Source organism: Rhinolophus ferrumequinum, chromosome 19 (assembly GCF_004115265.2).
Source record: "Rhinolophus ferrumequinum isolate MPI-CBG mRhiFer1 chromosome 19, mRhiFer1_v1.p, whole genome shotgun sequence".
NCBI classification, from domain to species: Eukaryota; Metazoa; Chordata; class Mammalia; order Chiroptera; family Rhinolophidae; genus Rhinolophus; species Rhinolophus ferrumequinum.
The window spans coordinates 25,955,777-25,970,632 of record NC_046302.1 but is presented as its reverse complement, the minus strand read 5'-3'; the positions used below and the strand labels follow the sequence as shown (position 1 = coordinate 25,970,632).

Genomic DNA, 14,856 nt, shown 5'->3' with positions numbered 1-14,856 from the left:
GATGGGCTTGAGCGAGGAAGCTATTGTTCTTGGTCATTCTCGACAGACAGGGTCCTTAGCTCCACAACACAACACTTCATTTTACTGGGAGTTGTAAATTGTAAGCATCTCGGTGCAGCAGTAGGATATTTTTGAACATTTTTTTTTTTCAATTAATGAAACAAAAAGTTACCCCATCGTGGAAGAGAATCATGTTTTTTCATTAATCATTGATTTTGTCCCAGTGGATTTCTAATCTTGCAATTTTAAGTCACTAAGAAAACATCCAGCTAAGCCTTGAAAAATTACATAAAGAAATTCTAAGGCTTTAGCAAGTGGCGCTGGATCCAATAACTGTGCCTCCTCCAGTGCAGCAGGTGTTTCCTAAATTTGCATCCATTTCTCACTGTCAACAGATGCTCTGACTCTCTGCATGATCATACCAACACATGTGGTTTGCGAGATAGTGTTCATTAGCAACAAATAAATAGATATTAATTTGTTTTCCCTCTTGACTCTGCAGTTTCTGGGATAGTCATTAAAACACCAAAAAGCATTTCACATACTTTTTGTGAATTCTAAGATTCAGAGATTCTCTTGACTTCTTAGTGGACTCATGATACTAGTATCTCAGCCTGATAATAGCTAAGTGTGAAGAAAGGTTTAAAACAAAAATTTTACTCATCAGTTTTGATTTTGTTCCATGTTCAGCCAGTGATTATATTGATAAGCAGAAAGAGAATCAAAGAAAAAATGCTTCAACTTGCAGTACAATATAAAATAACGTTTATGAATTTTGTTTAATCTGCTTTCTGAAAATCAATTAGAATCAAAGGATTGATGTAAAAATTTTTAGAGGCTGGTGCACTGTTAAGCAGTGTAGAATAGCAGAGGAATTATAGTGTGGTGGTTAAGGAAATGAACTCAAGCCAGACTACCAGGCTTCAAACTCCAGCTCAAATGAGACTCTTTTAGCCTTGGGAAAATCAGTTTATCTCCTCTGCTCCACTTTCCTGCTCTGTAAAACAGGGATGATGATGATGATAGTACCACAAAGCATGTCATGTTTCTCTTACTTAACTGCATTTTCACGGTGAAAGTTTCTTTAGACAAACTACAGACAATACCAAAGTATCATTCTCAAATTTTCAAAATATAATTTTCATAAAAAGTAGATAGTGAGCATGAGTAAAAGTTCTACTTAACTCTTTAATGAAGGAACCAGTAAGGAGACAAAACATATTCCTAAGAAGAAATGAGAAAACCCCTGGATGGGTTTTGATAAAAGGAAAAGCTGAAATAAGATTGGTCAGTCACATGCCTGATAGGGCAATTGAAACATGCACTGGGAATATCTTTTCAATCAGAGAGAAACATAAGATCATTGCACATCTTCAATTTTGTTTAAGTTGACATCTAATTTCATAAGCTCTGTAAAATGTCTGGGCCCTACTCAATAGTAAATAGTAAGTGAAACAAAGTTGCATTCTCCTAGACTGGTCTGTTAGTACCCTAAAGCAGGGGCATAAGAACACTTATCTTTTTACAGTTATCTCTAAGTTCAGAATAATTTTCCTTAGATAGTAAATAATAAGTGAAACAAAGTTGCATTCTCCTAGACTGGTCTGTTAGTACCCTAAAACAGGGGCATAAGAACACTTATCTTTTTACATTATCTCTAAGTTCAGAATAATTTTCCTTAGTAAGAATGAACTATAAAAATATTTAAGGAATTGCTTTTCCATAGCTCTACAAAACACCTGCAGAAACTTTTGGACGATTCTTGCTAAGGGCTTAGTGAAGAATCACCTCTCTCTTTGGTAAAGGATAAAAGTCAATATTGACTAAATGGGAAGCTGAAATTTTTGCTTCTTCATATTGAAAAGAGTTTACATGCTATTTGAAATATCAAATGTATTTTACACTCATATTGATGTACATGTGTTTTGTTTTTTTTTAAGCCACTGAATTATGAAGAAAATCGTCAAGTGGTCCTGGAAATTGGAGTAAGCAATGAAGCTCCATTTTCCACAGATGTTCCATTCAGAGTGACATCTATGAACAGCGCTTTGGTCACAGTTCTTGTGAAGGATCAGGATGAAGGGCCTGAATGCAACCCTACAGCCCAATATGTATGGATTAAAGAAAATTCAGCAGTGGGGTCAAAGATCAACGGCTATAAAGCCTATGACCCGGAAACTAAAAGTAGCAAGGGTTTAAGGTACAAAGAAATCTATAAACACATACTGATAATATTTAAAGTAATTGAGACAGTAACGTATTTTAATACATTTTATCTTTCTAAAGGCTATTTTTATTTTTTATCAACAGGTACAAAAAATTGTATGATCCTGAAGGGTGGATCACCATTGACGAAAATTCAGGGTCAATCAAAACTTCCAAAATTCTGGACAGGGAGGCCGCAACTCCCAGAAATAATAATATTACAGTCCTGGCAATGGACCAAGGTAAACAAAAAAGTTTTAACCTGGCATTTTATAAAGGAATTGCAGAATAATGCAATTATTCTTGTGAACAATTATTCTTGTGATAAATACATGGAATTTTTAGATATTACTTTAAAGACTCTGCTCCTATTTCTCCTAATCGGCTATCAAGGTAAAACTACTTAGACCCAACAAGCCGTGTCTTAATTATTTTTATATCCCCAGCAAGATGGGACCTTAAATGCTTATCGATCTCTATGTTAGAGGACAAAGATGAAACTGAATTCTGGGACTAGATGAAATGTTCTCACCAGACTCTTCTAAAACTCTTTATGTCACTTTAAATTGAGCCTTTAAATAGCTCAGCTGACTATTAGGTCAAAATGATTCTTTGCTTGAATTCTGTTCCTTAAAGTAAGCCAGAGCTTCTCAACCCTGGTTTCATGTTAAAATAATCTGTGACACCTAAAAAAACATCAAGGTATAGACACTACCTTAGACTAACTGAGTCAGACTCCCTCGTTGGAGAGCCGAGGCATCATATTAAAAAAAAATTTAAAAAAATCTCCCAAGGTGGTTGGAAAGTGTATCCGATTTGGAACAGCTTTTCTGTAGTCTCTTTACTGCTTATTAACATCTGCACCCGAAAGAACCCAAGGAAATAGAGTTTGAAATTCAGACATTTATTTTTACTTTTTGGTAATAACTCTGGTAAAAAGTTTATTGGCAGTTATATCTGATATTATCAACGGCAGTTCTCATTGTAGATGATCTGCAGTTTTCATTTATCCATCTATGTTCTGACTTACCATTTCTTCTAATAACCCAGGGTTTATTAAAAATAACCATGTATCATATTTAGAATCTAGTTGATTACTATATTTCCTTAAGAAACTATAAAAGACTTTACAAATGACACGAAGCCTTTTTCCTTCCTTCCTAGATGGTAGATCATGCACTGGAACACTTGTAATTAACATTGAAGATGTGAATGATAACGCACCAGAAATACTCCAGGATTATCTAGTAATCTGCAAACCAAAGATGGAGTATACTGACATTTCAGCTGTTGACCATGATGACCTTATCCATGGTGCACCATTCTATTTCAGCATGCCAAACACTTCTCCAGAAATCAACAGAATATGGACCCTCTCCAAAGTTAACGGTATTCAATGAAAAAATTACGATTAATATGCTCTGCAATAACTGAGAATGGATTGACTTATTTACTTACATGAAACATGTAAAATTGATTCTCATTAACGTACTTTAGAAGCCTAAGTTAAACTTTATCAAATACTGCATGGGGCCTATGTTATATATTGCCCATAAACTGAAAAACAAAAATCATAATTTTTTTGAAGGCAAAATTTACTTTTACAACAGACAAGAAAGCTTTGCTAAAATATTGGGCAACTTATTCTTAACTTTTATGTTTATTTTTTATTTTCTTTTTTTGCTGTTTATTAAGTAACTCCAGTGAGGTGACGAGAGAACAGAGGATGGGCAGCTTAAATTTGCTTGCAAGCAAACTCGGGAAATGTGGAATCTGAGTGTGTGGGACAAGCATCTTATAGCATTTTGGAAGGAAACATCATGGGATATGGACAGAGGGCTGGCACTGGAGCTTTCAGGGCGGTCTCCTTGGCAGTGATTTCTAGGCTGTGTAATTCAGCCACGCTTCACTGCTTGTTTGTTACTGGGTCATGCTCTTTCATGCAACTGGACTTCACTGTATGCTGTCCCTTTAGCCTAGAATACCTCCCTTCCCATTTCTTAGCTTGATATTAAGTCATAATATTTATGGAGCACCTACTATCTACAAGGCACTCTTCCAGACCCTGGGGATATATACAGAGATTAACAGCAAGACAGACATGACTCCAGCTCAGATGCTCACATCTAGAAACTCTTTCTCGAAGTAGAAGGATCAGCACCATGATCTTTTGCTACCTTTATATAGAGCTTTTCCACATTGTATTATCATCTGTTTACATTTCTCCTCCAATATATACATGAGTTTCTCAAGACATTTGTAATACATTTTTGTATTTCCAGCACCTAACCCAGTGTTTAGTAGATGCTAACTGCTTAATAAATGTTTGTTGAATCAATAATACATTAATAAATATGCAAAAAAGGGGGAAAATACTAGGGTAATAAGGAAATCAGTGTTGTTAGACTTTAGAAAGTTTTAGTAGAAATGCTGTGAGATTGGGTGGAAGGAAGTATGGATGGTACCAGGTAATGGAGAAGGGCTTTTGTGCAGTAGGTGGCAGCAGGTATGCATCGGGGGTATACAAGTAAGACAATACTGCATCCAGATTTAGGTTAAAAAGGTGACATTGGTGACAATTAGGAGGACAATTTGAAGAGGGCAGAGCTGAGTTGCACGGAAAATCAGAGGCTGATGCACTCGTATGAATGAATGAGACATGACTTTGGCTCAGTTTGTGGTCTTGAGGGAGCAGAGGGATTTGAAGGATCTTACCACAGACACAGTATGATCCTGAAGGGTCAACATAAACCCAAGGAGTAATTCACATTCCTTGGGGAAGCTCCGGGAATGAGGTGCAGCCAAAAATCTTTGAAGGCCTTTTAAGCACGGCTTGTGAATTACAAAATGACTGCCAGGATGTGCATGATGCTGTTAATACTTTGTCATTTCACTTAGTGCATTGCAAAAACTCAGGAAGGTTGTAATTGTCATTGAAAGTGTGTGGAGCTTTGGGTCAGTTGATAATAAGGTCATTAAAATAAGGTATTGAGACTGTTGGAGGAAACAGCACAGCTGGTAAATATGCATTGTTATACAGACATAGCTGTTTTTGTGTAAGCCTTATGGCTAGCCTAGGTGACATTAATTAGCTTTCTGGTATTGAGAATACTTCTGGAGGCAAGGCATTAATCACAAAGTGTCTATTGTGTTTTGAAAAATTGCCTTATCCATAAGGTTAATGGACAGGCACCAGAAGGTAAAAATGGATAAGAGAATGTGAACTTAAAACATCTATTGTTTGTAACTAAGTGTTAATTCTTTATGAGTGTCATAAATTGTTACTACACAAAAATGCTTGAAGTGTATATGAAGAGCCAATCTAGAATTATGAGTTTAGAGATAAGGGAATAGGTAAGGCACCATTAAATATTGTTGAAATGCTACTGAGTCACTCTAATGCTAAGTTATTTCTTTAAGTTTCTCTCTAAAATTTTACAATGAGCAACACATATGTGGTTATGTTAAAGCTTGAAAAAGATGAAGATAGTCATTGATTTTTATCCACTTTCATGTGGCAGGTGGTTCTTTGAGAATAATATCTTTACCAACCAGTGTGGTAAGACAAATGCTAAGGGAGAAACACATGTTCGTTAAGAATACAATTCTTTTATTTTCTTTCAGATACAGCCGCCCGTCTTTCATATCGGAAAAACGCTCAGTTTCAAGAATATAAAATTCCGATTACTGTAAAAGATAGAGAAGGTCAATCTGTAACAAAAGCCTTGAGAGTTAATCTGTGTGACTGCACTCATCCAAGCCAATGTGTGGCGACTTCAAGGAGTGCAGGAGGAATATCCCTTGGAAAGTGGGCGATCCTTGCGATACTACTGGGTGTAGCATTACTTTCTTGTGAGTCCTTTTACTTACTTAAGGTTAAAATATAGAAGAAATATCTGAGTTCAGGAAAAGGTCTTTGAAATTAATCTTGTCCAACCATCCATCAGATGTGAATCCCTTTTACAGATTCCTTTTGTAGTATTATCTGAATTCTGATGAACATTTTCTGTGAGAAGGAGCAAGATCCGTTTTGAGATAAAAGATTTCCTATTTGGACAGAACTGCTGAAAATTCCTTAGACTGTGCTCAATCTGTCGACATATGACTTTTATTTCTTGATCATAGCGCTACCTCTTTTAGTACTATGAAACAATCCAAAGCTTTTGCTATATCAAAGCCCACTAAAAGCCATGTTCATTTCATGCCTTCTCACCATTCAGCCACAGACTTAATGGAGACGTTCAGATTGCAGGAATGTTCTTTTTTGATATTACTTGCTGATTTTTCATTCTATTAACCTTCTCACCAGTTGTGTAGTTCCCAGTGGCACCATGTCTTTTCCTCTCTTTATTTCCACTGAATCCTCCAGGTTACATTAGCTGTTGTTCCTTTATTCTGTGATTAAGGACAAGACTCGAAAATCAGACTAAGCTGGTACCCCAGCTTTATCATTTGCAAGCCATGTGACCTGGGGCAAGTTACTTAACTGTGCTTCAGTTTCCCCATTTGTAAAAGGAGATAATTACAGTAGCCTACTTTATGGAGTAGCCCTGATGATTAATTACTGCACGGGAAGAGCTTAAAACAGTGTGTGGTATATTTCTAATAAGTGTTCATTATTTCTCATCAACTCAACAAAATAAATATCTATCGAACACCTATGATATCCCCCAAACTAGGTGTCTAGGTGCGTGGGATTCATAAATGAACAAATCAGACAAGAACAAACAAAACCAGTCTGTCTGGAGACAGTAAGTTAATAAATAAATCAAATGTGGTGGATTAAAAAAATAGAGCAAAGTAATTAGGATCTGTAGTGCTGTAGAACGCGTCAGGGGTGAGTGTGGGAGATTGCTAATGATTGCAATTTTCAGTGGATGATTAGGTGAGGCCTAACGGAGAAGGTAACCTTTGATGATTTTTGGAAAAGGTGAGAGAGTCAGCCAAGTGGAATACCTGGGGAAAGGGCTTTCAGTCGGAAGGGAAAGTCAGTTCAAAGGCCCTGAGGTGAGAGTATGCCGGGGAAATCAGGGAATGGCAAGAGGGGAAGAGGCATAAGACATGGAAGCTGAAAGGTCCAAGGGGCCACACAGAGTAGGTAGGGGTTGGTGCACTTTTTTTGTAAAGGGTTTCAGTTTTAACCAATGAAATCTGCCCATATAGCAAGAAAGCAGCCATAGAAAATATTTAAATGATGGGTATGGCTGTGTTCCAATAGAACTTTATTTATGGACACCCAAATTTGAATTTTATATAATTTTCACGTGTAATAAACTATTACACTTTTGATGTTTCCAGCCATTTCAAAACATTAAAACCGTATTCATGGGCTGTATAAAAACATGTGGTAAACTGGATTTGGGGCTGTAGTTTGGCAATCTGTGGTATCAGAGCTTGTAGAACATGGTAAAGAAATGTTATTACTGTTAGTTTTATTATAACATATTTCAACCTCCCAAAATTATGATGTAGAGTGAAAATTCTGAATAGACAAAATACAAAGTAGGTTCAGTTATGAGACTTGGAGATAAATCTATTTTGGGAAAAATGTTTTGTCATGCTTTCATATAGGCAAATCAACCTTTAGGGAGTCAATAAATCTCTTTTAAAGTCTTTGGCTTAAATAAATGTCAGTGATGTTTTTTGAAAAAAAATGTACTACTTAAGTCATGATTCTAAATACTTTAATATGATGGGTAGAATTCAAACTCTTAAAAAGAGCTACCATCAAAATATACATATAATCATGCCAAATTTTAAAATAAGCTAAATCATGGTCTGTTAATTTAGAAAGGTCAAAGTGATTCATGGGACACAGCACTTAGTGACTTTATTTGCCTCCTGTGCACCCTAAGATACAAAAGATGGGTATTTTATTTTGTGTATGTTAAAGTTTATATATTCTTTTTTTTTTCAAATTCAGCTGTTCTGCTAACTTTAGTATGTGGAGTTGTTGGTGCCAGAAAAAAAAAAGGTGTTCCTGAAGATTTAGCACAGCAAAATTTAATTATATCAAACACAGAAGCACCTGGAGATGATAAGGTGGTAAGTAATTTTTTAAAAAATGAATAGTTATCTCTGAGTATCTCCCGTAATTTCTTAATTCATCCTCATGAAGTTATTTTGACATTTAGGAGTTAATTTATATTTTCAATTGAGCCACATTTTGTAGGCATAAATATTTTAGCTATCAATATTCAAATATTTATGTAGTGGTATTTATTAAATTTTTTACACCAGGTATATTGTCTGTTATCTTTTTTCTACTCTCTAGTGTTACGATTTAAAACCTGCACTTTGATGTTGTAAATTTATGATAACAATCTTTTTGGCTCCTCCCTACAATGTATATTTCCAGATATTGCTTTTCTCTTTGACTATTTATAATAGGAAAAAAAAAAACTTGCTAAAAGCTCTGAAGATAAACAAAGAAAATATCAAAGAAACATATGTTTTTAAAAAGTGTGTGTGTGTGTGTGTGTGTGTGTGTGTGTGTGTGTGTGTGTGTGTGTGTGTAGAGTGGAAGATTACTGCCAGTCTCTTTTCTTATATATTTCCTGGGACCTCTGAGGTGCTTGGCATTATATTTCTTGTTTTTTGGGGAAGTATATAAAGAAGAAGCTCTTACAAGGCATGTTATCTCCTCAAAAAGATTTCAATTTATTTATGAGAAATAGAATCTACTTTGATAAGGAAAATAAATAGGCAATGATAGTAAACCATTAACACCAATGTGATAGAGCATTGTCTGTGTTCAGAGACACTTCTGACAGGTAAGTATTAATATACACCTGCCACCTGGATCAATGGGAAAGGCCTGGTGAAGGAGGTACAGATTACTCTGTAATTTAAAGAATAAGAAGGGTTTGAAAGTGAAGAGATGTTGGGAATAGCTAAAGGGGAGGAAAATAACCTAAAGAATAGAAAAGGAGGTGACGAAGTTTAGGGATTATTCAACAAATAGTAAATAAATCGATGTGAAATAGAAGAAATGATGTTTTGGAATAGAGGCTTGAAACTTAAGTTAGGCTTTGCAGGAGAGGATATAAGAGGAGTGGGAGATGGGACTTTCATAGGCCACACTAAGGATTTTGGATTTATTCTTTCATAAGAGAGAGCCAGTCAAGGCTTTTCTGTACAACAGCAGCCTAAGGTGATCAGTGTGATGCTACATCAGCAGGGTGATCGAGGAGGAAAGGAAGCATGGAGAAGGAGTTGCTGATACCCTGTGAGAATCAACTTTGGGGAATGCGCTCGGAGGTGGGCAGAGAGTAGAGAGAATGTGAAACAGCGCTGTGTATGGGCTTAGCCCCCATTTTAGTTTATTTTCAATTCTCCTCTCATTAGCTTAGAAATATGATCTCTGAACGTGTATTTATAATGACAAAATTATAGTATCAAGGACCTTTGAACATCACGATATTTTTTTTTAATAGTAGAAATGTATTGTAGCAGCAACTTAAACCAAAAATATAGAGTAACAGTGCCACCAAATGGCTACTTTTTAGTTCTCTTTTTCTAGTTTTTTTTTTTTCCCCCTAAGGCAATGAGTATGTAAGACTTTTATAGGTATTTTTCAGGTTCAGTAAATCTGAACTTGAAAATCTTTCAGTTTAGTTAGAGACTGCATATTAAATAAAAAAGAAACATAATCAGATCTGACACACTGAGGTTCCCGCTGTAACTAAACTTCTCACCTGTGGTCCAGAGGATTGGTGTGAAGTTCCAGCGTCAAGTTAAAATATTATCAATCAATCTTTTTTATTTTAAAACATTGCCTTGACTCTTTGTCCTTCTCTAGTTTCCTCAAATGTCCTTTTCTTTGAAACTGAGCTTTTGGAAGGAAAGGTTTATACTCCATTACACTATGATATTACTTCCTGTTCACTCAACACTTCTTTAAATTTCTTTTGACAAAGATCACCAGTGACCACTATTTTACTTGAATCCAATGAGTGCTTAATTTATTTGAACCAGTGTTTATCCTACTTTGATTTTTCTTTTCTACTTTGATTATTGACTTTTTTACCATATTTCTTTGCATGGCGTTAGGGTCATGCCTCTTTCGTTCTCTTTATTATCTTAATGGCTATTCCAGATCAATTTTGTCACAGCTCTAATTCCTTTATCCGCCCCTTAAAAGATGATTTTTCTTGTGGTTTTATTCTTAGACCTCTTGTCTTTTAGTCTACAGTTTTCTCTGGATGATGTCATTTATTCCCAGGGCTTCAGCTACCACCCATATGGTAGTGACTCCCTGAATTCTATCTCCAGTCTAGATCTCTCACCTGAGGGACCCCCCCCACACATATCCATATACTCATCTTGGACATCCCACAAGTTTCGCAAGTTTACCACGTCCAAAACTGAATTGCTCATTCTCCTCTCACCCACAAGCTCTTCCTTCTTCCCTATTTCAGTGTGAATTCTTCCATCGATCTAGTTGCACAGCAGAACACACACGGTAGGAATTATTCCTGACCCTCCCCTTTGCTGCCTCATCCATCTAACCACCAGTAAATTCTCTATGAAGTACATTCACTTCTTTTAATCATCACTGTTTCTACTTTGGCTTAGATCATTATCATTTTTCACCTAAAATAATTCAGTGATCTCTCTGATTACCATGACATAATTTCGTTTCTTTCTTATTTGTCTTTCACATTATTGCCTAGAATGATTTAAAACCTATGTTCCTCCCCTGTTATGAAGACCCTTCTTCGAGTCCTCATAATCGCAGGATAGTCTACATTTTTTAGCACAGAAGGTAGGTCTTTATGTCTTCTGATCTTTTACAAACTTTCCAGCTTCCCCTCTCTCTCTGAATTCTATGTGGTAGCCATTCTCAACAGGCTGAAATTGAGGACCTCTAAAGCATCCTTTGCCTCTAGACCCTCTTACATTTCTCAGTAAGAGTTCTTCAGCTGAGTTTTCCAAGTCTACTACAGTTAGAATCTCTGGGTTTGAAGTTTAATGCTCTTTTTCTGTGCTCCTATAGCATTCCATGTTCACTTACATATCAGAATAATCATATTCTTTAAATAGTTATCTATTTTTTTACCTTGTTGGAATAAGAGCTTCTTGGAGCCACTGAAGGACCATGTCTATCCTTTGCATCCCTAGATTGGCACATAATTGGAAAATGATAAATGTCTGTTGAATGAATGATGGAATGAATTAATGAATGAATTAAAGGTTGAAAAAATATTCTTTCTCCCTTGCCTTTTTGTGACTTTACTTGAAATCCATATTCTCCCAATATGAATGATCTATTTTATTTCAGTGTTCTGCCAATGGGTTTATGACCCAGACAATCAACCACTCTGGCCAAGGTATTTGTGGCACTATGGGATCAGGAATCAAAAATGGAGGGCAAGAAACTATTGAAATGATGAAAGGAGGACACCAGACCTTGGAATCATGTCGAGGGCATCATCACACTCACACCCTGGATTCCTGCCGGGGAGGACACATGGAGATGGACAACTCCAGATACAATTGCTCAGACTGGCATAGTTTCACACAGCCCCGTCTTCATGAAGTGAGTTTCCCTAAGCTATTTGACTCTGCAATTTAAGTGTCCAAGTAGAGAACACTAGGACATTGAAATTAACATATATATTTTTAAGAAACTGCTTTTCTGTATTCTTTATTGCATCCTCTTTCTCTCTCATTCTCTTGTTATTTTTTCCCCCTGCTCTTTGGTTGTGTTACATTATTTAATATAAAAGAGATTTTATTTCATATGCCGTATTCTCTTAATTTCTAAAATATCATGAAAAGTGGAGGTTTCTAATATCCCTCACTAAAGTTACATTTCAGTTTTAGGTGTGTGTTTACCTTCTTTTAATATAGAAGAATGTGAAAAAAAAATCTCATTCCTCCCAATCACAAAACTCCCCAAATCAAACCTCAGTTCCTCTGCATAAACCAAGTTTCTGTACACAATTCTAGGATGAACATTAAATAATATGATCTAACTGAACTATTTTTAATGTAAAAAGCACCGTGCAAACATAAAGTGTTTTATTCAGAAGAAAGCAAGCATGTGAAGAAAGGAATTTTCCATCCTAACAGCACATCAAAATCCCCTGGGGAGCTTTTAAAAATATTAGTGCCTGTGCTCTACCTTGAAAGATTCTGATTGAATTGGTTTGGCTTTAAAAATAATTAAAAAAAAATTTTATGTAAAGTTCCTCAATTGATTCAAATGTGCAGCCCTGGTGGAGAACCACTAGATTAAATATTCTTTCTGGCACTAAATTTTCACTTCTTTGATCAGAGGTACTGTTGTAACCAGAAGTCCGTCCAATCCTTTGAGGGGCTGCAAATGGGCAATCTTCTGTGACACAGCTCTAGCTTACTATATGTCCATGGCATTTTATTTTTCATGAAATTCAAGTATTAATCCTTTTTCTCTTTCTAGACAGTCATTTCATGTAATATCAGGTTGAGAAGGAGCAAAGCTTAAGAAGCTTAAGAACACTGTTAGGAGTGTTTTTCAGTGTGCCTGTCAGGTAATGGGATGTGAGGCTGAAATGGTCATGACGAAAGACAATGGATAATGTAAGACAAGGAAGTAAGCTCTGGCTGAGAGAGGGAATGGGCACACAGGGGAAGAAGGGAGGAGGCACCGGAGTGTGACAAATGACAGACAGTGACAGACCATGAGGGTAGATGTGGCGGAATGTTTGGCCTCTCCATTCCAAAGGCCAGGTTTGTGCATGTAGGTTATGCTATTTTTCATGTCACTGAAATTTTTTGAGCATCTCTATTTTGTTCTGTTTTGGCTATCTTGGAAACTTGATTCTGAAGCCAATGAGGTAATTCTTACCGACTTTATAATTGCATATAATATGTGGTGATTTTAGGTAACATCTATTATCTATTTACTACGTGCTGGGCATAAGGGTATTTTTCATGCACTATTTCATCATTTAAAAATTATTCTGTGAGTCACAGTCTGTATTCCCATTTTAGATGTGAGGAGAGGGAGACAAAAATATTTAGTTATTTGCTCAAAGTCATGTAGCTAGTTGGTAAAATCAGAGCTATGACTCAGAATCAGGACTGTTGGACTATTGAAGCTCAAATTCCTAACCACTATGCATATTGTCACCATTCTGTGTACTAGCCTGATCTCTAGATCTAAATTTTAGGAATAAGCATTTAATGATAATTTAAATGTACTTAAATATAACATTTGTGTACGTGTTTTTGTATTAATATGGATGACTAGAAATGTAAAATATACTGACTTTATGGTATGGCTGTGATATAGACCAATCATGTGCATTTTTTGTATGTAGGACTCCATTAGAGGACACACTGGTTAAAAATAAAACATAAAAGGTAAATAAAAAAATAAATTTTATGTTCATATGTTTGTGTGTTTAAAACAATAATATAGTCCTTTTTTTTTATTTTACAGAAATTGGATCTGTGTAATCAGAATGAAGACCACGTCCCATCTCAAGATTATGTCCTTACGTATAACTATGAAGGAAGAGGATCCCCAGTTGGTTCTGTAGGTTGTTGCAGTGAAAAACAGGAAGAAGATGGTCTTGACTTTTTAAATAATTTGGAAGCTAAATTTACTGCATTAGCAAAAACATGCACAAAGAGATAATGCTACAATGCTACAATTAGACATGCTTTTGTCAGATATTCTGGAAGTTTCCAAAAGGAATACTGTAAAATTAAATTTCAATTTCTAAATATATATATATATGAATATATATGAAGTTTTCTAAAGTTTGAATTATGCTAACTACCAATTTGTATTTTCAAAACAATTTATTGCTTATCTTTTCCAAGAAATTTAAATGTTAAAACAGATTTTGCCTTCTTTACTTATGAGTAAATGGACGACTAGCAAATCTCATGCTGCAGCATTGGAATTAAGGTTTATAAAGGACCTGCTCTCTTTACAGATGTTTTCCCAATATGTATATTAGGTAAGTATTAGTCCAACAATAGCTAAATTGAGTATAGCAGAATAACTATCTGTTCTTGTTCCAGATTTAGATTTAAGTGGAATAAAATTATATCAACACTGTAGCAAATTATGATGGATTTTTAGGTTTAAAAAATCAGTAGTACCTAGTCAGTAGCCCCTAAGATTTCTAGAATTTTGTTTTCCTTCTGGTTAGCAACACTATCATGAAGAGCAGCCTTATCTACTCGATTGCCCTAATAAAATTCTCAAAAAGACATAGTCGCAACTTTAAACTACACCAGTAACTATAGAATAGACTAAAAAATTGTGTTGTTTTTATGCTTTTGAAAGTATGTTCTATGGTACATAAAAGGGTTATTATGAAGAATATAAGTTCCCTTATTCTCAAGAAACAAAATTATATTCACCATACAGTGAATTATTGTCCGTATTTTAATGAAACATACTAGCAATCTTTATTGAGATTATAACATTTTTTTTTCTTAACTTTGTTTTCCTGTGATTCAGGACTACTATCAATAACTTGCCAGAAATGAAAATTGTACTGAGAAAAAGTTGCTTTTCTTCGCTTGAGTCTTGTACTTTCATATTTTCATTTGCAAGTATAGCACATGTAGCTCTTGTTTTCTTTCAACAGTGGTCACTTGCAATTAGACTATGTTATCCTTAGATGGTTGTGGTTGTGCCTTACA

At 35.4% G+C, this 14,856-nt stretch overlaps 1 protein-coding gene across 2 annotated transcripts in view; it reads left to right on the top strand.

The window, feature by feature from the left end:
- Nucleotides 1-13,943, top strand: part of DSC3 (desmocollin 3) — a 44,678-nt gene extending 30,735 nt beyond the window's left edge. Inside the window, exons 10-17 of one of the 2 annotated variants that reach the window (XM_033087931.1) lie at nt 1,941-2,200; nt 2,311-2,447; nt 3,370-3,594; nt 5,830-6,057; nt 8,129-8,250; nt 11,489-11,746; nt 13,515-13,557; nt 13,637-13,765. In XM_033087931.1, the coding sequence (XP_032943822.1) occupies nt 1,941-2,200; nt 2,311-2,447; nt 3,370-3,594; nt 5,830-6,057; nt 8,129-8,250; nt 11,489-11,746; nt 13,515-13,541 (1,257 nt within the window). In that variant the 3' untranslated portion in view covers nt 13,542-13,557; nt 13,637-13,765. Of the gene's footprint in view, nt 1-1,940; nt 2,201-2,310; nt 2,448-3,369; nt 3,595-5,829; nt 6,058-8,128; nt 8,251-11,488; nt 11,747-13,514; nt 13,558-13,636 lie in introns of both variants that reach the window. The other variant, XM_033087930.1, reaches the window with a different exon arrangement.
- The last annotated feature ends 913 nt before the right edge of the window (nt 13,944-14,856 follow it).